The sequence below is a fragment of the Ovis aries genome, chromosome 18 (assembly GCF_016772045.2).
Source record: "Ovis aries strain OAR_USU_Benz2616 breed Rambouillet chromosome 18, ARS-UI_Ramb_v3.0, whole genome shotgun sequence".
Taxonomy (NCBI): domain Eukaryota; kingdom Metazoa; phylum Chordata; class Mammalia; order Artiodactyla; family Bovidae; genus Ovis; species Ovis aries.
Window position 1 is genome coordinate 21,081,411 of NC_056071.1, and position 25,814 is coordinate 21,107,224.

Genomic DNA, 25,814 nt, shown 5'->3' on the forward strand with positions numbered 1-25,814 from the left:
CACATCCTCTTGGTCTCTCTCCCTCCTCCCCAAGTCTCACATCCAACAGCTACCAACCACACTGCGTCAGTTCCGCCCTGGTCACGCTGCCCATCCTCCTCCTTCCCCACGGCCATGGTACAGGCCCTCTGGTCCTCCTAAGACCTGCCCACCAGAGGACTGCACATGCTGAGAGCACCTGATGAGCACAAATGGGTTTATTATTTCTGCCTGGAAGAGGAAGCCCTGGAAGGAGCAGGGATGCAGGGCAGGCCGGGAGCTGCAGCCTTGCCCGCAGCATAGAATCCAGAGGCTGGAGTCCAGGACGTTGAAGAGCTGTCCAGCGGGGTGAGCTGGAGCCCCGCTGAGGAGGTATGATCTTGCCCGCAGGGGCCGCTGGCTTGAGCAGTGGGGCCCAGCCTCACCGGTGCCGCTTTCGGATGCTCTGTAACTCCTGGTAGATGACGCTGAAGGTTGGCCGCTGCCCTGGCTCATAGGCCCAGCACTGCTCCATGAGTCTGAACACAGCGTCGGGGCACAGCTCAGGGCAGGGCAGGCGGCCCCCTGTGAGGACAAGCACAGCATACCAGGCATAAGGAGGGGGTCTGAGAGCCCCTGGCAGCACCTGGGGACATGCCAGGAGCAATGGGAACTGCTTAAGCTGCAAAGTTCTCCTTTTTTTTTTCTTGCAGCGTTTTTATGGAGCCCCCTGTTCTTTCCCAGAAACACAGAGATTCTCATCTCAAGTTACTGTATGCTAGCTGTGTGATTCTTGTGAAATCTCAACTTCCTTCTGTAAACGAGACCTTTTAATTCTGACCTCACCTGTTATGAAGAGTAAATGAGGGGCTTCCCTGGTGGCTCAGTGGTAAAGAATCCACCTGCCAATGCAGGAGACACGGGTTCAATCCCTGGTCTGGGAAGATCCCACGTGCTGCAGAGCAACTAAGCCCGTGTGCCACGACTGCTGAGCCTGTGCTCTGGAGCCTGGGAACTGCAGCTGCTGAAGCCTGCGTGCCTAGAGCCCGTGCTCCACCACAAGAGAGGAGAAGAGCCCACACAGCTGCTAGGACCCGGAGCAGCCGGAAATAATTAAATACATACAAACGTTCAAAAAAGGGTAGATGAAATAAGGGTATAGCCTGGCACATAACAGGGGTTCCCTGGATGGTACCTCAAGAACTGTCCTTACTGTGCCCCAGTGGGGAGGACAGACAGGAGACCTGGAAGAGTACAGCTGGAGTGCCAGGAAGAGGGCCTGGCCCTGGGACCGCTGTCGGGCCACCGGGTTCCCTTACCATTTTCCACGAATTCCCGGGTCTGCTGATTGCTGAGGTTGGGGTAGGGGGAAGCCCCCAGGCTGAATGTCTCCCAGAGCAAGATGCCAAAGCTCCACACATCGCTCTCAGAGGAGTAGCGGCCTGCGAGGAGGTGAGGCAGCGTGAGTGGGCCGTGCCCACCAGCCAGAGAGGGACAGGCGGCGGCACCCGTGCCCGGCCTTGGGCCTTGCGGCCAGCGTGGATCAGGCCCAGGTACCGTAGTTAAGGGCCTCCGGTGCGGTCCACTTCACGGGGACTTGTCTGAGACCCCCTGAGGCCGCGTAGATTCCGTCGGCTTCCTCCCGGGACATCCCGAAGTCGCTGATCTTCAGGACATTCTTCTCTGTCACCAGGCAGTTCCGAGCAGCCAGGTCCCTGGGTGAAGCAGGACACGGGGCTTATGTGGCCAACGTCCGCGCGGCACCTGCCAGCTGCCTGGCCAGGGCACGCTCGACACAGCCATGGGCCAGAGCTGCGCCTGCGACGATGCCTTGTCCCTTTGAAGCACAGCCCACCTCTGGAGCTGGTGGCTGCTGTTGAAGGGGCAGGGGTGGGGAAGGGGTGTTGGGACGGCCTGCCATGCCCACCCCTCGCTCCCTCACCGGTGAATGCAGCACTTGCTCTCCAGGTACTCCATGCCCGCGGCCGCGTCCCCTACCATCTGCAGCAGTGTCTTCACCCGCAGGCGGGCTCCCTCCGTCCGAAGGAAGGTCAGGAAGTCGCCCCCTGGGAGTGGGCGGTGTTGGTGGGGAAAGCTCGGTGAGCCTTTGGGTGAGGGGTTTGAGATGGAAGAGACCTAGCCCAGCTGAGTGCCCCACCCCCAGAGATCAGCTCCCTCGGCTCACCCTGCACAAGCTCCATGACGATGTAGATGGGCTGTTTTTGGGTGCAGACGCCAATGAGACGCACGATGTTGGGGTGGCTGTACTGCTTCAGGATCCTGCGGGGTTGGGGGTGCTGCTTAGGCTCCCGCCTCCGGCAGGGGTGGGAGGGGTCTTACACATTCACCTCCCCAGCCCCAGGAGCCCCAGGGAAGGCCAGGTGGCCCGAGGGAGAACAGGAGACAGGCAGCAGAGGAGAAGAGCAGCTGACCAGGACGTGTGATTTCGGCTGGGTCCCTGAGCCTGGACCCCGCCAAGCTACGGGGGCGCCAGGAGGCTTAAACAACACGGTAGAAGGCAAGCCCTGTGGAGGTCAAACGTCCTGCCATGTGCCAGGGAACCTGTTGTACAGGGGCCCCACAGGGATGGGTGTTCTATCACCCACCTTGCTTCCTGCAGAAACTTGGCCTTGAGGTCAGGGGGCAGCGTCTCGCGACAAGATTTCACCGCCACCAGGGTGTTGTCTGCTCGCAGGCGTCCGCTGAACACTTCGCCAAAGTTCCCCTGAAACAGCCTGGGGTTCCTACCTGTCTTCCCTGGACTGTGGGCGTCTCCTGCACCAGGAGTGCAGCCCGCTCTGTCCCTACGGGCCCTTGACTCAGCGCCCCGCCCCGCCGCTGTGCTTAGTCCTGCTCATTCTGGCTTTCGGTTCAGGGGGCCAAGCGGACATGGGGGACAGGCGGAGAAAGTCACCCCTGATGGACTGCAGTCACTGAGAAGTGACATGGAGGGTTCAAAAATCACTTTTGCTTGGGTTGGAAAAGCATTCTGAGTTTTAGGACAGTGACTTCTTTGCTGAGAAAGCATTGTATGTATTTATATTTGTTTATCTACTTATTTTCGGCCATGTCATGCAGCAGGCAGGATCTTAGTTCCCCGATAGGAGTCAGACTTGTGCCCCCTGCATGGGGAGCATGGAGTCTTCCCCACTGGCCCGCCAGGCCAGTCACATGAATAGAGCGTGTCTCGCCTCTTTGAGGTGGGGGGTGGTGGGGGTGATGTGTGTGCGTGTGAGGGGCATAGGGTGTGGAGCTGGTAGCAGAAGTGTCTCTGGGGAGTTGTCAGGGCAGGCACTCTCTGCTCAGTTTCTGGAAGGATGGTGTATGGCAGCGGATGGACGGTGGACAGGGGTCCAAGCTAGGAATCAGATTCAGGGGCGGGAAGGCAGGCGGCCAGAAGCTGGCAGAGCACACTTGACTCACCCGCCCAATCTGCTCGCCCAGGACCAGGTCCTCATGGCTTAGCGCCCACTTGTCCTGAGGAAGAGAGGAGGTTGGAGGGGTCAGAGGTCAGCAGTGGGTGCACGTGCTGGGCCCTACTAAGGATTGAACAGCCCCCACCAACGCTGGGCATCTTGGTTTGTTGGTCTGTAAAATGGGGACTGGACCCAGGGTCACACCTAGATGACTCGGGGACCAGGCAGGGGCGCTAAGTATGTGAGCACCAGCCTGGTGTACAAGGCCCAGGAAAAGGGAGTGATCTTGATGTTCCAAGCCTAGTGGAAAGCTGGCTGGGCTCCCTGTATGGATTAATATGTATCCTCTATGTGTGTGCTAAAGTCACTTACAGTTGTGTCTGATTCTTTACGACTCTATGGACCGCAGCCCCACCGAGCTCCTCTGTGCATGGGATTTTCCAGGCAAGGATACTGGGTGGGTTGCCATTTTCTTCACTAGGGGAATCTTCCCAACCCGGGGATTGAACCCGCATTGCTCACGTTTCCTAAACTGGCAGGTGGGTCCTTCCCACCTAGTGCCACCTGGGAAGCCCACATACGTATATGTATTGCTGGGGACCTGAAAAGCCCTCGGTGTTAGGATCCTCTGTGGGCCTAAGCCCGCATCCCCCAGCCCCTGCCCCAGGCTCACCTTGGGCACAGCCCTGTTCAGGACGATGCCGCTCTTCTTGGTGAGGGGCTGCTGGGAGCGCAGCAGGTGGTCGACGAGCAGGGGGATGCTGGGAAAACCATCTCCTTCCAGTCGGTACAGGTTCTGCAGGGGTGGGGGGACCTGGGGTCAATGGCCTCCATTGCTGGGTGTGTGGGTTCACTGAGCCGTGGGAGAGGAGAGGAAGGAAGAGCAGTGGGGAGAAAGGGCCTGCCTGGGGCTAGAGGCAGAGACCTGAGGGCGCACAACAAGCCTGCTCCCCATCTTATGGGGGGATGCAGGCTGAAGGCTTAACCTCTGTTGGTTTTTGCAGGGGCTGGGTGGTCTCTGCGGCCCCTTTCAGCTCTGCCAGGGAGACATCTAAGACATAGCAGCTCCTTTCTACTGCCTCAAGGTCATTCCCTGCTGAAGGGAAGGGGAGGGGAGGGGAGGAGGGGGAAGGGCAGGGCAGGCTGGGGTCCACTCACGTCGGCGGACTGGATGATGAAGTGCCGGGGCTGGCCATCCCACAGCACTGACAGCACGTACTCCTGCTTGCCCTGGCTCTCCCGGACGAGGAAGTCCCCGGAATGTGTCAGGAGTTCAGCCACCTCGGTCCGCGGGATGGCCCCATGGTACCACACCTGCTCATGCAGGGGTTTCTGCACCTCTGGAACGAGCTGCAGCGGCGGGGGGAGCTGGAAAGGCACGGGGGAGGAGCAAGGAGGGGTCTCTAGGCCAGCCAGTTGGGTGGGTGGGGGGAGGCATCTCTGTCTGTCTGCCTCTCACAGGCCTCCCATCCCCACAAACCACTGGAGTGCCACATAGCACCACCTACAACCCTCGGAACCAGCAATAAACTTGCCCAGGCTGGCCGATCTCAAACCAAGCTTTGCTTTGTCCACCAGTCTGCAGCCCGCCAACCACTCCTGGAGCGGGGAGAGCCCTGGGGTGACCGTGCCACACACCATGGGTGATGGAGAGGAAGGGGTCGGCAGGGGTGACAGGATCTGGAGTCCCAAGGAAGAGCGTAAAAGTGGCCTGGGAGGAGCCTTCAGTAACTAAACCCCGGGACTAAACCCAGTGGCCTAGGGAGACATCCCTGAGAGCCCTGGCCTGGCCCACCCCTTAGGGAAGGGCGGAGCTGTGGATCCACTCACCGAGAACTTGGGACGGAAGATTCCCGAGATGTGGCTCTTGAGGATCTCCAAGGTGGGCGTCCTTCCCCCTTCTCGCTCCTGCTCCTGAGGCCAGGGACAGACGTCAGCGGGTGGCCAGGCTTGGGGAGGGAGGGGGAGGGTGAAAATGAGGCGCGCATCCCCCAGGGGTGGGCGGGCAGGGCAGGTGGCATGGGGGCAGCCGGTGGGCGGCTCACCGAGGACGAGGTGGAGTGGCGGTCGTCCTGCAGGAGCAAGACGGGCGGGGGCTCGCCGGGGCCCAGCCGCTCCATCTTGGCCTGCAGCAGCTCCTGCTGGGCCTGCAGCTTGGCCTGCCCGCACAGCGCGACCTGCAGCCCCTGCAGCGCCTCCTGAAGTGCCTGCTTCTTGCCCAGCAGCTGCACCCTGCAGGCAGGGACGGGCAGTGATGGAGGGGAGTGAGGGTGGCTCAGCCTGCAGCTGAAGGCTAGGGATGAGCCAGGCAGGCTGGATGGAGGGCAGGGAGGACCAGGAAGTGGCTGTCAGTGGGCCCCACTCACCTCTCCCGGGCGTGGGTGGTCTGCTCCTCATTCCAGAGCTCTCGCTGCAGCTGAGTGACTGCCTCCTGCCGACTGAGCACCGTCTGGGTGGCCGCGGCCAGGTCATCTGTCACTGAGGTCAGCCTGCGCCCGGAGGAAGGGCAGTGTGAGAGTCGCGCCCCTCGGCTGCCTCCCTGCCAAGCCGAGTAAGCCCGCAGGCTGGCCGCAGCGCTGCATGGACAGTGTCTGCCGCCCCCCTCGGTCCCCAGCCTAGCCCCCACACACGTGTGCTGCACACTCTCCACTGTCAGTTCATTCAGCTGCAGCTCCCCAGACTCCAGCAGCTCAGTCTCCTCCAGCAGTGACTCGTCAAAGGTGACACAGGGTGGGATATCAGGGGCGGACCTGCGGCAACAGTGCACGTCAGTGCCCGACAGGCCAGCCGCCCAGGCGCCCGGCCCCCACGAGGAGGGGCTTACCCGTACTGCTGCAGGAAGCCTTGGTACTCAGCCTCTGGCTGGATGCGGGCCACCGCTGCAGCCATCTCCCGGTGAATGGTCACCACCTCGTCTTGCACCAGGCTGCTAATCTCCAGGTACTCCTGCAGGGTCTCCTTCCTGCCCCCAGGCCAGACCCTGGGTCAGAGAGGCCTCAGGCTGGACAAGGCTAGAAGCCTGGGGCCCATGGCACTGGATTTGGGCCCGCCGTGGGGTTAGACTTGCCCCTCACCCATCATTGACCATCTCCCAGAAGTCATAACAAGGCCCCAGTGATCGCATATGAGTGGAATGTGTGGTGTGAGGAAGTGCTCAGGAAATGTGAGCTACAGATGTGTCTGCTCTGGGCAGTCAGCCCCACAGTGTGGCTCTGGGGGCTCTAATAACCCCGGAAGCCATCACTGTGCTGACTCCATATTGATACCTCCAGTCCCAACACCTCCCAGAGCTCCAGTTGTCTCATGTAACCATCCATCTATTCAACACTTCCCGTTGGACATCTCTTGACACCCAGACTCCACCAGCTGAGAAATGAACTCCTCTGGCTGTCCTCTGAACCTGCTTCTCCCCGTGCCTTCTCCACGTGGCCTCTGCCTCGCAGGGGCTCCGGGCCAAGCCCCTGGAGCCATCCTTGACTATTCTATCCACACCCCGCTTCCAGTCCATGAGGAAATTCCACTGGTTCCACTTTCAAAGTGCTTCCGAGGCCTGACCACTTCTCCCCTCCACTGCTGCCGCCTGGGTCTAGGGGCCGTGGTCTGTGGTCCAGATCACTGCAGCGGCTCCTGTCTGGTCTAACCCTGTCTCACTGCAGCGGCTCCTGTCTGGTCTAACCCTGTCTTGCCCGCTTAAGTCTGTTCTTAACTTGGCAGCCAGACTGACCTTAGCAAGACGGCTCAGATCCGGCCACTCTTCTGGTCCACTCGGAGCCAAAGTCTTCACAATGGGCTGCCGGACCCTCTATTATCCTCCTTGAGCCTGCAGTTCCCTCTTTCTAGTGTGACCCTTCTCCAAACATCTGCCTGACCCACCCTTGCACTTTTGGGGCTTTCCCAGACCATTCCCCTTAGAACGATAAGCTCCTGGACTTCCCTGGTGGTCCAGGGCAGGTCTGCCGATGCAGGGGACACAGGTGGATCCCTGCTCTGGGATGATCCCACATGCCTCAGGGCGACTACTCCCATATGCTACAATGACTAAAGCTCACACTCGAGAGCCCGTGTTCCACAAGAGAAAAGCCCTCCCAGCATAACTAGAGAGTAGCCCCTGATCGCTGCAACTAGAGAAAGCCCTTTGCACAACAATGGAAACCCAGTGCAGCCAAAAATGAGTAAGTAAAAATTAAAAGATAAATACATACAAAGAACTGTCTTATAAAAAACAAAAACAAAAACAATAACCTCCTACCCTGCCCCCCTGCATCCCCATTTTCTTTTCTTATTTTTCTCCATAGCATCTATCTCCTCTAACAGGCTTTCTAGTTTACTTGCTGATTTCCTTTTCTTTTCCCACAAATGAATAATCCTAGAGGACAGAATTTTGGTCTCTATTCTCTGCTGGATCACCCAGGAGAGCCTAGAATGGTGTCCAATACATATAATGAAAGTGAAAGTGTTAATCACTCAGAAGAATTGTGTCCGACTCTTCTGCGACCCCATGGACAGAGGAGCCTGTCCATGGAATTCTCCAGGCATGAATACTGGAGTGGGTTGCCATTCCCTTCTCCAGGGGAATCTTCCTGACCCAGGGATCAAACCCTGGTCTCCTGCATTGCAGGCAGATTCTTTACCATCTGAGCCACCAGGGAAGAGCCCATACACATAATAGAACCCTGCAATAAGGGCCCCAGAATAATATAATTTGGATGTCAATTGACTGGCCCAGGGCTCATCTGCACGTCATCACAGGACTGTCAGTTTCCCAGGGCGGGGTTTTCTGGACCCTGCCTCTGGGTGTTAGGGCTGTGGCGGGCTAGGTGGGAGCGGGGGTGGGCGGGGCTGTGGGCTCACAGGATGCAGGCCATCTCCTGGTGCAGGTCTTGCAGGGACTGAAGCAGGCTGGGCAGCATGAGCCGGTGGTGGTGCTGGTGATGCAACTGCGCCGCCCGCACACCCAGCACATAGCGGTTGTGGTGAGCAAAGAGCTTCCACAGGCTGCGCACATACTTGTCCTTGGCCTTGTCACGGTCCTTGTCTGCCAGATCGGGGGAAAGAGGTGAGGGTTACCCAGAGCAGAGGCCTAGGCAGCACCCGCCACCCCCGTGATACCTGTGGACAGGCCTGGGCTGAATCCCCACGCTTTTCAGGGAGGGAAGCCTCGGACCTTTGGCGGCCTCTTGGTACTTGCGCCGGGCCTGGGCGCTGTCCCGTGCCAGGGCTCGATACTGGCTCTTCAGCTTCTCAATGTCCTGGCTGTGACACTGGAGAGAGAGGAGGGACCGGTGTAATTCAGCAGGTTCCTGGAGGATTGCTGCCTAAGGTGCAGCCCTGGACGGGGCCTGTGGTCCAGGTGGGCAAGTGCTCCAAGCCCATATTTCAGGAAGGACCTGGAGACCCCTGGCACTTAGCCGTTGTTGCTGAGGTTAAGGTCAGAGGAGCTGGGCTAAGGACAGGGAGGCTCTGGGGGTGGCAGAGAGCTGGACTGGGCAGGCGACAACTGTCCCTCCTTGACCTAGAGTGGTATCAGGTGGCAGGCGTATGTGTGGGCTGTGCAGAGCTCCACGCTTAGAAGGACCTGTGCTTGGCTGAACACTGTTGATGCCATCTTGAAATTCTTAATAATTTGTTGACAAGGAGCCCTGTGTTTTCCTGTTGTACTGGTTTCCCAATTATGTTCCTGGTGGCAGGAGCAACAGATGGTCAAGACTGGATGAAGACCCCAGTTCCCTGCTGATGCGCCGGGATACTCAGAACAAACTCCAGCCCTCTCCTCTGAACCTCAGCTTCCTCATCTGCCACAGAGTGAAGTGCACAGACTAGCTCAGCCTTTTCCTCCAGGGCCAGAGCAGAAACGTTTTAGGCTTATAGGCCGTGCAGCCTCTGTTAAAATTGCGCGGCTCTGCCATTTTAGCTCTTCAGTGTTGTTGTTTAGTCACTAACTCACATCTGACTCTTTTGTGACCCCCATGGGCTGTAACCTGCCAGGCTCCTTCTGTCCATGGGATTCTCCAGGCAAGAATACTGGAGGGGGTCAGCCATTCCCTTCTCCAGCGGATCTTCCTGACCCAGAGATCCCGTCCGCGTCTCCTGCATTGGCAGGCGGATTCTCTACCACTGAACCACCAGGGAAGCCCTAGCTCTTCAGTAGCCATAGTGTGACAAACATATGGGCAAGTCTGTCTTCTGCTTACACTGCCTACAAAAAGCAGGCTGACACCTGAATTAGGTGCTCTCCTGGAGAGAGGGATGACTGGGTGAAGACTGGCCACCAGGGGCCGCTGTGGGGCCGCTGCAAGCTGGGGTTTGTGCTGGGAGAAGGGGTGTGGTGCAGACGGCTGCCCAGCACGTTGAAGAAGGCTAAAGCCTCCACGTAAATAGCTCCTATCAAACAGCCTCTAGACCGAGGAGCTGGGCAGGATTCAAATGCAGTCAGGCCCACGTCACAGCCCCAGTCCTTAACCTCCAAGTCAGGGGACCATGCTGCTGCCTCGTGGAGTCTCTGAGTCCCTGGGAGGAGTGAGCCTTGGGCCAAGCGCCATCCCTCTCTCTGTCTCTCTCAAGGGCCAGCTGGTGCAGTGCAGGAGATGGGCAGCACTCCTTGGTCCTGAGCTCCTCCCAGGCAATGGCTGGATCACTCATCCTTGTGCTTCCCAGTGCTCCTCGGCCCTGGCACACAGTAGGGTGACAGAAAAAAGAACAGAGGAGCCCCCCCCCCGCCAAAGGCCAGTCCTAGCTGCGGAGGGAAGGAGGGAAGGAAGGGGGAGCTGGCTCTGGGGGCAGGCCTGTGGTCAGACACTTCCACTTCTTCAGGAAATCCAGGGGTTCCTTGCAAAACCAGCCCTCTGAGGCTCAGAACGTAGGCAGGGAGGGCAGAAGCCCACACACCTTGGTGAACTCCTGCTGTAGCTGCTGCCACTGCTCATTGTAGGTTCTGCGCATTTGCTGGCGCTCCCGGATCAGCAGACTCAGCTTGCTCAGGGGCCCTGAGTTCAGGTCCTCCGCGTGCTGCCTCAGCACCCGGCTCAGGCCCTCCGTCTGGCTGGTGAGCTCTGTCCAGGACTGCAGTGGGGAGGGGCAGGCAATGGGGAACTTAGCTTCTGAGGTGGACCTGCCAAATCTCCAGCCTTCCCCAGCGGGGGACTCCGGAAAATGGAAGGGGCAGGCGGGCCTACCCAGGCACCTACGGGAATTTGCTGGTGGAGGGCGGGAAGAGGCGGGGAGTCTAGAATCCCACCTGACTGATGGGGCTGTGGGGGCCGATGCCCCGGCTCTGGCCCCCGCTGTCCTGCAGCGACATGTGGTGAAGCAGCCCGGCATATTCCCTGTCACTCTTGACCCGCTGGGCCATCCACTTCCTCATGCCCTCCAGCAGCCGGAGCTCGGCCTCCTGCATCTGCTGCACGGCCCCGTGGCCCTGGGGGCTGCACAGCTCTGAAGAGAAGCCCATAGTGTCGTTCTGAGGACGGAGAGAGGAGAGGCCACCACTGACAGTGAGTAGCTGGAGATGGACGGAGGGGCGGGACAGGGAGGCAAGAGGCTGAAGAGCCACAGACAGGCAGAAGGTGGACGCCTGCCCCCCTGGAACGCAACAATGGGTACGAAACACCGCCTGGCCTGGGAAAGCCGTCGGTGCTTCCCGCGTCCCAGGTGGAGGCCTGATGCCGGGGGTCTCCTCCCCAGGCCTGGAACAGAAACCTCCCACAGTCTCCTTCCCTGGATCTTTCCACCCAGCTCCCGCTGCAGGTGCAAGATGTGCATTGGGCCCTCGGCAGGGCCAAGGCTGCCCCTGCAGGCACCCCAGGCGGCCACCCGCCACCCCCACCCCCAGCCCCTACCCTCCCACAGCTCCTGCTCCACCCTGTCCCGTGTCCCTCTCTCTGATCGCCTGCCAGGCCCCTGCCCAACCGCCTCCCAGGTAGGCCGCTGCCTCCTGGGCCTCAGTATAGGCATTACCGATGCGGGCAGCTGCTCCTGGGCCTCCGAGGACCGACTTACACTCAGGCCCCACACCGCCCCGGCCAGTTCCTGATTCCGCGCTTCCTCCTCCTGTGGTTTCAGTTGGCCCAGGCCCCGGGGCGGGCCGGCCGAGGGGAAGGGGCGGGCGGGAGCCCCGACGCCTGCCCGCCCCCCCTGCCCAGCGCCGGCCGCTGCCTCAGCTGCCGGCCACACGGGCCTGCGGAAACGGAAGGGAGGAGGGGGCTGGGAAAGAATGGCCCAGAAGAGAGCAGTTTGTGCCCGGCGCTCCCCAGGGCCCAGACAGCGCCCCGGGGAACAGCCGAGGGTGCTTGGGGAGCACTCGCACAGGGCAGGGCTGTGGCTCTGCAGTGGCCGGGAGGGCCCGGGGGCCCAGAACCTAAGGAAGGGCAGGCGGACAATTTGAGCAGCAGGCCAGGGACGCCCCAAAGAGGCGGGGGAAGGCTAGTCCAGGCCTTTCCCACCCCACAGGACTCCCCAAGGAGGGCTCAGGCGCCAGCCTCTATTTGAATTAAATTTCCTAGTAAATATCCCGAGGAGAGGCCTACTTCTCAGGCATGGATCTTGGTGGAACTGGCCTGGCTCCTCTCCCCACCACAGGCAGGGGTTTCTAGTCCCAAGGGAGACCTGGGGCAGGAGAGGGGCCTGGGCCAGTGTGTGCGTCAGGGGTGGGGTGGGGGGTATGGCACTTCCAGTGTGGGACTCAGGTTCTCCCCAGCAAAGCCTATCTTGTCAGTCAGGCCCCACCAGAGGCCTCAGCCCTACAGCTTCAGCCAAGGGACACCCTGAGCAACTGGACCCCTGGCCATCACTCTCCACCCAGCTGCAGCTGAGGCCTGTGGCGGAGGAAGTAAGTGCTCAGCTGCTTCCACTCTGGGGCCTCATCTGTCCCACCCCTGGGGCTTGTTGCCAGCTACTGTCCCTTCCACACCCTCCTAAACCCCTCGGGAGATTGCCTTTGGGCAGCTAGAGCAGGCAGGACATCATGTGGGCACATAACTCTCTCCAGCCTTCATCCCCGCCCCATCCTGGATGCAGCCGCACAGTCCTAGGAAGAATATCACACACTGGAGACCAGGTTTGGTTTGCATAGTCTGCACGTTTAATCACTTTAAAACTTCTAACATTATCTCGTGTCCATTAAATAGAACCAACAATGCTGGGCCTGTTTAAATTACAAGGAAAAAAAAAAAAATCACTGTGCACCAACCCAGTATCTTACAAAACCAGCTGGGCTGGCCACGGGAGTGGGGGGTGGTCTGGGAAGAGGAGGGGGCACCTCTGGGCAGGTGGCTGGGTGCCAGGAGGGGCTGAGGGAGAGAAAGAAAGAAAAGGGAACTCCCAAATGGGAGGGGACTGATTGTCCTAATGGGAGGGGTGCAAAAGGCACGTCAGAAGAGGGAGACATGGGGGGCAGGACAGGTCAGTGCTTTCTCCACCAGGGCACAGTGTTGGAGGGGGCTCGGTGCCACTGCCTGCCCACCCCTGGCACTTGGAGAACCAGTGACCCATGAGCCCTTGGCACGACGAGCCCCATCTCAAATGGACGACAGCCTGCCCCTTCCACCTTCCCTAGGGCCCACTTGGCCTGGCATGCCTCATCAGTATCCGGGGCTCAGCTGCAGCCCACCCCCCACACCTCAGGCCCAGGACAGCCGAGGGCAACAGCAGGGTGGACAGTGGGTGTGGGAGGGTGGATGGTCCAGCTGCTGCTACCACCGTTAAAAATACAAAAAAAAAAAAAAAAATCAGCATCTAAAGTGAAATAATCACAAAGTGAAAATATATCCTCAAACAGCCCCTGAGATCCCCACAGGGGAAAGCAGCATCGGGTGGGAGGCGGGAGAGGCCGGCTGGGCCACCGTCCCTCCCCACCACCCACCCAGGGGCTCCAGGGCTGTGAGTGCCAACAGCCCAGAAAGCCCCGGGCTCAGAAAACAGGGACTTGGGCCCTGGCGGGAGGGAAGAGTGCTGGAGAGGGGAGGGTGGTCAGCACACCAGCCTGGGGCCGGGCCAGCCTCGCTAGGCAGGCAGCCCGGCCGCTGTAGTGGAGGTGGGCAAAGAGCCGAATGCACGTGGGCACACATGTGCATGCCTGGAAGTGCCTGCCCTGCCTTGGTCCCTTCCTTCGCTCACTGCTTTCACCTGAGGCTCACCAGACATGCAGAACAGGGTCTAGACACAGAAGCCCTTAGAGAGGAGGCCACCTCCTTCCGATACCCCCTACGCCAGTCTCCTGCTGCCTGGATGGGGCCCATTATTGCTTTAGAGGGACGGGGAGAGGCAGGGGCCGCAGCTCCGGTCAGGAATCCCGGAGGGCCGCCCCTCTTCACCGAGCGCTCTGGCTGGGGCCTGGACCTTGGAAAGCTGCCCAAAGGTTTCATTCCTTTCTCCATATGGAGGGCTGCTGCAGGTGGGGACAGGCTCTCCCCCAATCCCCCCACCCCCAGCTGGCCCTGGGGTCCCACCTCAGGCCGCCAGGGGGCCCAAGGGTAGGGTGGGAAGCCATTTCTGCCCCTCTTGCCTCCCGGCTGGGGTCCAAACCCAGTCCCAAGATAAAAAAATACTTTGGTGAATTAAAAAGTGCCCAAGGAGGGGATGGGCTCAAAGGGGCGGGCAGTAGGCGCTCATCAAAGGGCGCTCTGGTCTTTGATAAAGGCGGTCCTCTCGCCCCGGCCCTCGTCCTCCTCCGAGTCGGACGGGCACTCCTCCTGCCAGGCTTCAGGGGGTAGCCCCTTGTAGGAGATGAGGCCACGGTCCATGGTGTACACTTTCACCCCTCGGAAGCTGAAGCCCGAGCGCAGCTGCAGGACCAGGAAGACGGTGACGAAGACCAGCACAATGAAGGCGCAGCTGAGGCCGGCCACCACCTCGGGCAGGTGCGAGGGCAGCAGGTCCGCCCGCAGCCGCGGCTCCGACGCCACCTCCACGGGCGGCGGCGGTGGCGGCTGCTGCTGGTGCGACTCGCGGCTGCTCTGGCTCTGGCGCGAGCACGTCCGCTCCACGAGGTCCAGGGAGGCGTGGCTGGGGCAGCTGAGGCAGTCTGTGGGGGCGGGGCCCTGGCACGTGGCGCACGAGGTGTGGCAGGGCGTGCAGACGCTGGCCCGGATGATCTCCACGTCGTTCTCTGTGCTGTAGTGTGTGTCCAGGACTTGGGGAGCGAAGCCTGGGGGACAGTGCTGGACGCAGTTCTTCTGGTGCAGTGAGAAGCCTTCCTCGCACACTGCCCAGCCGGGAAGGGAGGGAAGGTGGGCGTCAGCCAGGCCGCCAAGGCTGCTGGGCCCTGAGCCCCAGGACAGGGGCAGCCAGGGCAGCTGCAGCCCTGGACACAGTCACTGCTGTCCCCAGGAGCTCCCAGCCCCAGAACCCAACCTAGGGCGCCAGGATGTCCCTCCACACCCCCTCTCCTCCTTTAGGAAAGGCACCCTCTATCCCCCCAAGTCTCAGGTCCCAACACCCTACAGCACCCACACTCACCCACACAGGCCTGGCTGGAAGTGAGGGTCTTACAGCCGATGCTCTCGGGGGGTGTGGGCAAACCCTCAGGGGCCGTGCCATAAAGCACGAGGGTGAACTTGGTCAGCGTCCCTATTGAGGGGCACGGCAGAAGTCAGGAGGCGCCGGGAGCATGCCTGCCCACCACCCCCAGACCCTGCCAGTTCTTCTCCTGGAACCCCAGCCCTCAGGCATCCCCCAGTACCATAGTTTTTGGCTTCACTGGTGTTTTCAATCTCTAAGACCCACTCGCCAGAGGGATCCTCGTCCCAGGAATGGGTCGTCATGAAGGCCCAGTCGTTAAACCCATCTGCAGAGTAGTCGTGTGGCCTGGGGAGGAAGGTGCACGTGGCTGCCTGAAGCCTCTGGGGGACCCTAGCCAGGGGGTGCCAAGCCCACAGCACACAGACCACACACCCTCCCCTGGTGCCACACCAACCCCGCTGGGCTGGAAATGCCTGCTGGTTGTTTCCCAGGAGGCCACATGTTCTCATCTGGAACATTCTGGAAACATGCAAGGGAAAACTACATGCAGACTACACATGGGAGGGCACACAGATGTGGCATGTCATGGGTAGACTCAGGGATTCCCGCAATATGGGACGATCCTACAGGACATAAACCATCCCTCCCAAAAACGTCAGCATTCACCCCATGGAGAAGTAAGTACTCGTGGACCATCGGGGCTGTGTGAGTCAATGAGTGAATGCGCGTGGACGCAAGGGACAGGACAGGCTGGGCGGCAGAGACGGCAAGTACCTGGCAGCCAGCAGGGTGGAGCGGGTGCCCATGGGGCTGACCAGGTGGATGGCAAGGTCACCGCGGCGGTTGTAGGACAGGGTGAGCCGCGCCTGAGCGTGCTCCAGCCGCGTGATGTGGCTGGGCTGCCCCAGGCAGGCGGTCACAGTCTTCCGCACCTCCAGCCGCTTCCCAATGTCCCTGCAAGGAGCACGTGATGGGCTGTCAGAGGGGAGCCGCACCGCAGCAACCCTTGGGTCCACCCTGCCCCTCCTCCCAGCCAGGGTCCAGCCCTCACTTGGGCTCAGTGAGGATGTCGATGACGCATTTCCGCTGAGGGGCCACTGTCGTCCAATTCTGGGCCAGAGCCACCATGGCGCCGGCGTCCAACAGCCCATAGCCGTACGAATGGCTCACTGTGGGGCAAGAGGGACGGGGTCAGCTGGGGGGCACAGAGCAGCCCCCCAGGACCCTCAATCCAGCCCAGGAGCACGGTGCCCTCACCTTTGCGGCCCACACCGTTGGTGGCCCAGTCGTTGGCGTTGAGGTGGGCTGGCTTTGAGGTCCGGACCACCAAGTGCTGCATGTCCCGCCAGGTGAGGTTCTTACTGCAAAGGAGGGACCGAAAGGCTCAGTCTCTTCGGAGAGACTCGGACTAGAGTCCGAGGGCTGCCCTGCTGGTGGGGACAGGCTCGCCCCTCGGTCCCCACCACTTACTTGGCCTCCAGGGTGAGAGCAATGATGCCTGCTGCCAGGGGGGCAGACGCAGAGGTGCCCGTGTGAGACTCTGTACACTTCTGCCGCAGGTCAGTGGTCACCTACAGAAGGATGATGATGTTGGCATGTGACGTGGGGAGGACACCAGAGGGGCCGCCTGGCTGCCCTCCCTCTGGCCACAGGCCCTGAGCACCATAAATGGCATGGGGAGCGAGGGTCAAGACGCCTCGTTCCCATTTGCTGCCTTGCTAACTCACTGCCAACAGGCCAATGCCTGGTTCTTCCTGGGCCTCAGTTTCCCAAAGAATAAGAGGGCTGAACTAAAGATTGGAGATCACTGAGAGCAATGCAGGGCTTCCCTGGTGGCTGAGTGGCAGAATCCCTCTGCCAAAACAGGAGACATGGGTTCAATCTCTGGGTCGAGAAGATCCCACATGCCATGGAGCAACCAAGCCCGTGCGCCACAAGTACTGAGCCCACATGCCAAAACTACGGAAGCCCAAGCACCCTAAAGCCCACGTGCCACAGAGAAGCCACCAAAACGAGAAGCCCTCCCACTGCAACTAGAAAGTAGTCCCCGCTCGTCAAAACAAGAGAAAAGCCAGAGCAGCAACAAAGACCTAGAACAGCCAGAGTACAGAAAGGAAAGCACAAGTCACTCAGTCATGTCCAACTCTTTGCAACCCCATGGGCTGTATCTGCCAGGCTCCTCTGTCCATAGCATTCTCCAGGCCAGAGTGCTGGAGTGGGTTGCCATTCCCTTCTCCAGGGGATCTTCTCGACCCAGGGGTCAAACTCATGTCTCCTGCACTGCAGGCAGATTCTTTACTGTCTGAGCCACCAGGGAAGCCCAAATAGATTGTTAAAGCAAACAAAAAAAGAGAGCGATGCATGTTTTTAGGGAGAGTCTTATCAGAGTCTTCACCAATGGCTCCGTGACCCTCAAGAGTCTTAGAGAGGTCCCCTAGCTCCCATCCCATGATGCCTTCGCCACCACCACCCAGCCACGTGCGGGTAGAAGGCAGATAGGGTCAGAAAGGTGGCCCTGGGCAGAGCCAGAAAGCGAGCAGCCCCATTTCCCCAGCCCCCTGCTGGGAAGAGACTCACGATCTGCTTCTCGTTCTGGTTGCCACTGCTGTAGGTGGTGGCCAGTGTGGACGAGCAGGCCTCACTGTACCAGGGCACGTTGCCGAACTGTGTGGCGCTGCTGATGGACAGCGTGTAGATGCTGTTGGTGTAGCCGTCGCAATTGCAGCTGTCATGTTCCCGGCCCCCGTTCCCCGAGGCCCAGACAAAGATGGAGCCCAGACCCCCACGGCCCTGTGGACAAAGCGGGTTGGGGTCACACGAGAACAAGACTTGCGGGGGTGGGGGGGGGGGGCCTGGTGGGAAGCTGCTGCTTGAGACTAGGAAGGCTGGAGCATCCTTCTCCAGCGACTCTTTATCCAGCCCCTTCCCCCAAGGAGACCCCTGGTAGATCTCTCTCATCTCTTTTTACACAAAAAGAGACCCAGTCCACTAACAAAATCTTCAGAGTGGTGACTCCGGAGAGCGATGCTGCGTGCTATGCTTAGTCACTCCGTTGTGTGTGACTCCATGGGCTGTCTCCTCTGTCCATGGGGATTCTCCAGGCAAGAATACTGGAGTGGGAGTTATGAGCAATTAGCATTCACTTTTCTCTTCCTGTCCTTTCTGTCCTTAACGTTTTAATAAACGTGCTTTGTATGAATTAAACACAAGAATAAATAAATAGAAACAGAAAAACACAAAGACAAAGCATGGCAAAGACAGTGCCTACTTTGCCCCCTGAGGCTAGGCCTGGTTTCCGGGGCTGGGACAGGACCCCCACCTCACCTGGCTGACCCCCCGGAAGAAGGCCTCCTCAGCCAGGTGGGCTGGCCCATCCACGGTCTTGCCGTCGTCCTCGGGGCCCCAGCTGGCACTGTAGATGTGGATGTGGTTGGGGTTCAGGCCCAGCGAGCGTGCCTCCACGGCGTCTGTCACTTCGCCGTCCAGCATGCGCACCCCTGGCCACGGAGGGGGGCAGGGAGAGAGAGGCTGCGTAGGTCCAGCTGTCAGGGGCTCCCTGACAGGAGCATACCCAGCCCTGCACCCAAAAGGGGAGGGCAGAGGCTGGTGGTAGGAAACCCTGAGCCCCTGGCTTCTTGGATGGCCTCTGCCTTTTGAAAACAAGACCCAGGGGAAAGGGGAGATCTCTCCAGCCCTCAATCACACATTTTGGACTAGGACAAGTCTCTGGGGTCTCAAAGGAGCATGGAGCTCAAGGCCCTTCAGAGTGGAAGATGAGGTTTTAGGGCAGCTCCTGCTAAGAGACGATCCCCCCAGGACTTCCCTGGTGGTCCAGTGGTTCAGAACTCGCCTTGCAATGCAGGGGACATGGGTTCGATCCCCGGTCAGGGAACTAAGATCCCACATGCCACAGCACACTAAGCCGGTGTGCCACACCTACTGGGCCAGCGCACCACAACTAGAGTCTGTGTGCTGCAGGGAAACATCCTGTATGCCACAACTAAGACCTGATGCAGTCAAATAGATATTAAGAACAAACACACACTCCTCCCGCCCTGCAGCACAGGGCCGCCAGCAGAAGGCGATGCACTCAGCTCTTTGAGCTGCAACTCTTTGCGGCCTTGTGGCCCTCCCAGGCTCCTCTGTCCATGGGATTCTCCAGGCGAGAATACTGGAGTGGCTTGCCATGCCCTCCTCTGTCCAGGGTTGGGGGGGAGTGGTCTCCCCCACCCAGGGATCGAACCCAAGTCTCCTACATCTTCTGCATTAGCAGGCAGATTCTTTACCCGCTGAGCCATCTGGGAAGCCCCTCTGAGTTGCTAAGAACCCTCTATAGAAGAGCCATGTGGTCAGAAGGATGCACGGCAGGAAAGTGAGGGACACTGGTTGGATGGGAAGTGAATACAGAAGAATCCCACCAGAAAGGGTGGTCCTGAAGACAGGGTGGCCAAGGCCCACACCCACCTCCAATGCGGGCATTGTAGGCCACGCCTACACCACAGACACCATTGTTGGCCACCGCAGCCACCTCTCCTGCACACCGTGTGCCATGCCTGCCGGGGTCAAGAGCACAGCGTCAGCAGTGGACAGAGCAAGGTGGGGCAGCCTGAAGAGCAGGAGGGGCCGCACGCCCCTCCACCTTAGCCTGCTGTCCCACGTCTATGCACAGACACACACCCCTCACACACACACACACACATACACTCTAACCAGACCCTCCCTCAGCGCCCCAGCTAGACCAGGACTGTGGAAAAGACTTGAGCCTCTCGGACGGGGCTCGTCTGCTTCCTTGGTGGAAATGAGAAGGGAGACAGAGGCCAGGGACCAGTTCTTACCTGTTGTCATTCATCTGCGTGTACCGGGGCTGGGGGTCAGGGTCCTGATCATTGACATCGAAGCTGGCCCCAGGATCCTGGAAGGGAGGCGGCCATCATAGGGTCAGCCTGGACACTCCAGCAGAGCAGGACCATCCCTGGACTCCCCTCCCCGGCTCCTCACATAATTGCCTGCCAAGTCGGGGTGGTTCTTCTCGATGCCGTCATCCAGGATAGAGACCACAATGCCGCGCCCCGTGTAGCCCTGGGCCCAGGCCTCCTTCACATTCAGGTCCCGCTGGGTGACACCAGACTGCAGAGACACCCATCCCCATTACCCAGTGCTTAGAAGATGAGGTTGGTTGCTAGGTAAGGTTCCTTTGCTGCTCCACAAGCCCCTTCTTCACCCGCCCCTGCTCCTGAGATGCCACCACTGGGCTCCATGGAATTATCAAGAACTCTGGGAGGGCACTCCCCAAGGCTTAGCAGGATGGGCAAGAAAAAGACAGAAGAAGACTGACCGGAGGCCTCAGAGTCAGCCTTGCCTGCTCATGGGACCCCTGAGTGGATAGATGGACGGATGGAGGCAGCCAGGGAGGCCACGTACCAGGTACCACTGCTGGGGAAACTTGGGGTCCGTGGGCTCCTGGTATATGTCCCGTTTGGCCCGTCGCTTTGCCACCTGCTGCTCCAGCCACTTAACCTGTGAGGTCGTGAGGGGAAGACGGTGTGGGAGGAGGGCAAGGGAAGGAGAGCGGGCCTCTGGAGAACGGAAGGGGAAGGCTGGCAGTGGGAGGGGCTGGGGCTGCACTCACTTGAGGTTCCCGCTGCAGCCGGTTGTGCCGCGGGAGGTGAGGCGACAGGGACCGCTTTGTCACCGCCCGATGCCAGAAGTGGTAATAGTCACCGAAGATCTGTAACAAAGCAGGGAGACTGAGCTGGGCTTTCCATCTGTCAGTCCCCGGGGAGGCGAAGGGCGGGGATGGATAACCAGTTGCAAGGGGAGGCTCAGGATGGCAGGCTGGGTGGTGGGCATCTGCTTCCTGCCCAGGACCCAGCAAGAAGGTACAGGGGGCTGAGGGGGCCTCACCCACCACCACCTCCCGGGACGCACCAGTCCACTGAGCAACCTAAGCTAGAAGCCCAAGGGCAGGATGAGCCTCGGCTCTCTTCCACGGCAGGTGCCAGAACGCCTGCCCCCACAGGCCCCACTCCCAGGTGATGTCCTGCGCAGAGGCCAACCAGAGGGAGCAACACCTACCTGGCCCAGGTTGAGGAAGCCATGCTTGCGCGCCACACGGTCAGCGACGGCTGGGCCTCCAGGAATGTGCACGGCCCAGGTGTTGGTGAAGACCTTCTCTCCGCGGGCATCGGCCACCAGCAGAATCAAGGCTCCCGCTATTGCTACCACCCAGAACAACCAGGGCCTCAGCTCCATGGGGGGGACAGGTGGCTGGGACCCCGGAGCCCCCGTCTCCTTGGCCTGGTCACAGGGCCTGGGCTCCGGCGTACCTGCTCACTGCCTGTGGCCCGGGGCTGACTGGTGGGGGCATGGGGCCGAGACGGGCAGGGCTGTGCAGGAAGGAGGCAGGCTGCCGGCTCTGAGGGGAACAAGGGTGGGAAAGGTGGAGAGTCAGTCCCTTCCCCGGACGCGCATTAAACCTGCCTTCCACCCCTCAGTTCACTCCAGGCCTGAAAGGGCCTCTGGGGGGTGAGGGATGAAAACCTGACCCCCCAAGGCCAGCCAGATAGATGGAGCGATGGACCCCTTCCACACGCAGGAATACGGAAGTGGGAAGAAGAGGATCAAGGCTCAAGTCACTCCAAACCAGAAGCAACAACTGAATAAATGCTTCCCAGAATCTAAGTCCAAAAGGTGGGGTATAAAGCAGCAGGTACCCACAATCCTGCTTTTGTTTTGAAAGAAACTATTTATACACATACACGTATATTTATATAAAACCACAGGACATAATCTGGAAGGACACATGCCGACAATGGTTTTCTCAAGACGGTGATAATTACGAGTAACAGTTATTTTCTTCTTCATGTCGCTGTATATTTTCCAAATGACTCAGGTATATTTTGTAAAAGGATAAAATGTTGACTTTTAAAGTTTTTTAATGGGCGGCATCTACACAGCTCACTAGGGCTTCAGACCCAGCCGTGGGGAGTTACCTGCAAAGACCCATAGCCTCTGGCAAGAAAGAGGGGGCCCACCTAAGATGGGGTATGGGCTCCGGGGGCTGAGCAGGGAGGGGAAAGGGGGCTCACAGTGGCTTCACCCTCCCTCTATGGCCCAGGCCATCAGGAAAGTCAGGGGACCCAGGCTCTCTTTTTACAGTTTCCTGGGAGACGACAGGGCCACCCAGCCCTGGCCTGGAGGCCTCCAGCAGCCCCCTTTGGTGGCTCCACGCCCACCAGCCTTGCATCATCTGAGCCCAGGCAGCCAGGGCAAACACTGGCTGCTGAGCCAGGAGCACTAAGGTGAGGCTGAATCAATAGTCCGCGTGTTGTTTTTCCTCCTTCAGCAAACAGAGAGAGGGACCTCTCTGCCTGGGGCCACATAACTGTCCCCACATAGGGCCCCTGGCTAGCCAGAAGCCTAGACCCTGCGGTGGAGAGAAGCTGGGGAAGGTCCTGGAGGTGTCCCACCTCAATGCCAAGCTTGTTGAGAGTGCCCACACGGCCCCGGATGCCCCCACCCCTCCTGGGGCCCGGCCCCACAGGACGTCACTCTGCTGGATGGCAAAGCGAAGCTCCCTGGCCCATCCAGGCCCTGGGGAGGTGGACCAGAAGGCTCAGCACTGGGAAAACTCACTTTGCCCGGGGCTGCCCTCAGCACCCCCAGCCTCCCTGCCCGCTCCTCCTGCACTCCCACCCTGCAGGCTGGAGAGCTTCAACTCATAATTCCTGGAGTATTTTCAGTTTATACCAAAATAACCTGACAGCTGATGGCAGGAGGCATCCACAAGGCAGCTCTTCCTCAACCCTGATGGGCAGAGTCCATAGCGTTCCCGGACGGGCCGGGAAGCCACTGCCCCATGATGCCTTGGGCGACCAAGTTCCAGAGAGCCGGTCTGAGCAAAGGCTGGGCAGCCCTTGGGGAGGGGGAGGGTTGGGGGTGGGGGGCGTTGAAGGGGCCCTGTGCCCTCACTTAACAGAGGATGTAGAGCCTTAGGGGCAGGGCCTTATAGAAACAAGTTCTCATCTCCCCTTCCTGACACAAGAGCTGCCTCTTGGGTTCAGATGTCAAGCAAGGCCACCTCCTGACCCCAGTGCTATGAGCCACATTGGACCCCCCCCATATACACATCAAGACCGGATTCATCTGGGTCTAGCCCAAGTTCTGGCATATTGCGGGTGGAGCCACAGCTGCTTGTTGATAAAGGTGATTATTTAATTACCTTGCAGGACCCGAAAAGGAAGCGGGCTTCAGGCACAACCAAATAATCCTCCAAGAAAGGACTGGCCTCCGTCTGCTCAGCATCCCCAGACACGCTGAGCCATGGATATGGCTTCCACAGAGCTTGAAGCCCCAAACAGCCCTGCCTCAGCATCCCGGAAGCAGGGAGGATGGCCCCCACCTCAAAGAACAGGCGCTAAGAACAATAAATGAATGGGCTTCTTTTCCCCACCCCCATCCTAGACTCTGACTCACCCTCTGAGTCCCTGCTCAGCTCAAACTGGTAGGCTTGCCATATTTCCAGCCTCCTGTGAAACCCTCTATGGGGCTCCACTCCAGACTTGGCCACAGAGAGACCTGTGGGTGCTCTTCCTGGCTGTGTTCTCTTCTCCCGCCCCAGGAAGCTCCCAACGCAGCCAGCCTCTCCAAGGCATCCGAACTGAACCTCACCCAGGTCCAGCTGCTGTTTCCCAGGCATCAGGGGGTCTGGCGTGGTCAGGGCTGCCTGGGAAAACTGGTTCTTTCTTTCCAGCAGAGACATCAAACCAGCTCCTGTAGCAGGCACTGATGGCTCCGCTGAAATTCTGAATCCCAGCCTTTGCTCAACTACTCATTTGCTATGTGATCTTAGGTCACTTCCTCTCTCTGTCTGGGCCTCAGTTTTCCTAGGTGGTAAAAACTGCTAGACCAGAGGTTTTCAAACTTTTTTTGAAAGCCACAGAATCCTCTTTAAAAAAAAAAAAAATCAAATATTATGTGGAAGCCCAATATAGGACATCGTAAAACTTGGGCGGCTCTAGAACAGGAGTCAAGCTTGGCTCCTCTCCTCGGCTGTCTCCACACCTGGCCAGCGGCTGCCCAGCCCTCACTAGGCCACATCACCTGGGTTTCCCTCCCATTTCCCGAGGCAAAAAGAATTTCGACACCCTCCTGTGGAGGAGGGTCTGTATCCCAGGGGTAAGGGGTGAGCGGACGGCGGGAAGGAGGCACTGACCTGACAACCGACTGCTGTTAAGACCTGTCTGGCATGCAGGCCACCCCACGGGGGCAGCAGGGGCTTCGGCCAGGCCTTCGCGGGAGCCAGCCTCCCCGCGCCCGCAGACCCCGCACCTGAGTGTCTCTCCGCCCAGGTGTGCGGGCGGGGACGAGGCCCCGGCGGTGAATAATCCCCTCCGCCCCGAGCAGCCGCTCCGCCCCTCCCCCGGCGGGAGCGCAGGCCCTCCCCAGCCACGGAGTGGGCGAGCCGGCGGCGGCTGCCCCCAAGGACGGCGGGGAGGCGGGAGCGCCCGGCGCCTCTGGAATCCTCTCCCCATCCCGCCCCCGGCGGCGGCCCCCGCGGGCGCTTCCTGGGGTCAGAGGGCTCGCCCCCGCCCCAGGCGGAAGAGCAGCGGCACCCGCGGGGGCCCAGCGCGCTCAGGTGGGCTGCGGGATGCCCTTCCTGCTCCCCGCGGCTCCACCCTCCGCGCCGGCCCGCGGGCCAGTTCCGAAAGCCGGGTGGGCATCGGGGCCCGGGCTGCCTCCGCGCCAGCGACCCCGACCCTTCTCCGGCCTGGGCGCTCGGGCCGCGGAGCCCGCTCCTCCGGCAGAGCGGCCCAGTCTCGTCGGGCCCGGCTCCCGGCGCGCTGCCTCCCCCCGGGGCCCGGCGCCCTCGCTGCTTACCCTAGGGAGCCCGGGCGGGGAAACTTTTCCAGGCGAGCGCCGGGGCGGCTCAGGCGCCCCTCGGCCGAGCGGAGAGCCCGGCTCCGGGGGGCCTGGGCTCGGCGCGGTCCCCGCGCCCGGCAGCAGCGTCACCGCGCAGAGGCGGGGAGGCGCGGCGGCGCGGCCTCGGCCGGGCCGGCGACCAGGGCAGGGCTCGGCCTCGGCTCCGGCTCCGGCGCGGGCGGGGGCAGCGGCCGGGCCGCGGCGGCGCGGCTTGTTTACTCGGGCCGCTGTCAGCGGCTGCGGCGGCCCGGGCTCCTCCTCCTCCGCCGCCGCGCCCCTCCCCCTCGCGGCGCCACCTCCGCGCTCCCGGCCGCCGCCGCCGCCCCGCCGGCCCGGCCCGCCGCGCCGCCCATGCCGCCCGGGCCCGGGCCCGGGCCCGCGTTCCAAGCAGGAGCGCCGGGGCCCCGAGGCCTTCCGGGGCGTCTGCCGCCTCCGGCTCCAGCTCGGGGCAGAGGTAGGAAGTGGGGCCGGCGATCCCAGAGCCCTCGCAGCCGCTCGGCGGGTCCCCCAGACCCCACTGCCAGCGCCCCCGCCCCCCGGGCTCGGCTGTTAGCCCCGCGAGCTCCCCGGGCCGGCGGCCGGGGAGACTTGAACTCGGCATCCCGGGCAAGGGTTGGGAAGGACTCGAGGAGTCACTCTGAGCCCAGTCTCGGCCGGATTCTGGGGGAGTTGGGCTTCATCCCCACCCCCAGCCACTTCCCCACTCCTAAGCCACGAGTTTGGGCACGACCGGGTTAAGTGCCCTGGGATGACGCACCTGGAGTACCCCCCTTGAGGTCGGTCTTCACCGCGTCTGGGCAAACTTCCTCGCGGCCTACAGTTAGAAGACTCACTACTTTATTTGCATTTATATAGACAGGTGGATGAGCAGAACAGCTAGCCCATCCCCTTTTAATTTTTTTAAACTTTTTTTTTCCAACTCCAACTGCCTGCCAGGAACCAGGTCAATCACTTTATATTATCTCCTTCTTATGTACATTATTTAATCTTCTTAATCCTTTCAGGCTGACGTTATCAATCCCATTTTACAGATAAGAAAACTGAGGCACACAAGGTTTAGATAAT

General features: G+C 60.4%; 2 protein-coding genes and 1 long non-coding RNA gene across 8 annotated transcripts; 1 reads left to right on the forward strand and 2 right to left on the reverse strand.

Annotated features, from left to right (window-relative positions):
• Window positions 1-179: 179 nt before the first annotated feature.
• FES (FES proto-oncogene, tyrosine kinase) lies at window positions 180-11,401 on the reverse strand. 2 transcript variants are annotated; one of them, XM_027957083.2, is made up of 19 exons: window positions 11,328-11,401; window positions 10,609-10,830; window positions 10,260-10,433; window positions 8,539-8,635; window positions 8,226-8,409; window positions 6,199-6,336; window positions 6,005-6,124; window positions 5,741-5,863; window positions 5,420-5,606; window positions 5,205-5,288; window positions 4,533-4,742; window positions 4,048-4,170; window positions 3,382-3,435; window positions 2,565-2,683; window positions 2,144-2,238; window positions 1,901-2,024; window positions 1,516-1,673; window positions 1,278-1,400; window positions 180-543 (listed from the first exon to the last, which is right to left on the reverse strand). In XM_027957083.2, the coding sequence occupies exons 2-19, from the start codon at window positions 10,819-10,821 to the stop codon at window positions 401-403; spliced, it is 2,469 nt and encodes an 822-aa protein (XP_027812884.1). In that variant the 5' UTR covers window positions 10,822-10,830; window positions 11,328-11,401; the 3' UTR covers window positions 180-400. The 2 variants fall into 2 exon arrangements, with proteins under 2 accessions (XP_027812884.1, XP_027812883.1); XM_027957082.2 differs by having other exon boundaries at window positions 6,199-6,354.
• Window positions 10,226-12,577, forward strand: LOC121817076 (uncharacterized). Of its 2 annotated transcripts, none has more exons than XR_009597082.1 (2): window positions 10,226-10,864; window positions 12,085-12,577. It is a non-coding gene; the product is annotated as an uncharacterized LOC121817076 (long non-coding RNA). The 2 variants fall into 2 exon arrangements; XR_006056810.2 differs by having other exon boundaries at window positions 12,089-12,577.
• On the reverse strand, window positions 12,428-25,544 carry FURIN (furin, paired basic amino acid cleaving enzyme). 4 transcript variants are annotated; one of them, XM_042234978.2, is made up of 16 exons: window positions 25,507-25,544; window positions 20,904-21,243; window positions 20,458-20,556; window positions 20,250-20,345; window positions 19,827-19,955; window positions 19,664-19,740; window positions 19,293-19,381; window positions 18,153-18,325; window positions 17,406-17,618; window positions 16,299-16,399; window positions 16,086-16,189; window positions 15,880-15,997; window positions 15,603-15,782; window positions 15,049-15,173; window positions 14,826-14,936; window positions 12,428-14,571 (listed from the first exon to the last, which is right to left on the reverse strand). In XM_042234978.2, exons 2-16 carry the CDS (start codon window positions 21,078-21,080, stop codon window positions 13,979-13,981), a joined length of 2,385 nt encoding a protein of 794 aa, XP_042090912.1. In that variant the 5' UTR covers window positions 21,081-21,243; window positions 25,507-25,544; the 3' UTR covers window positions 12,428-13,978.
• Between the last annotated feature and the right edge of the window lie 270 nt (window positions 25,545-25,814).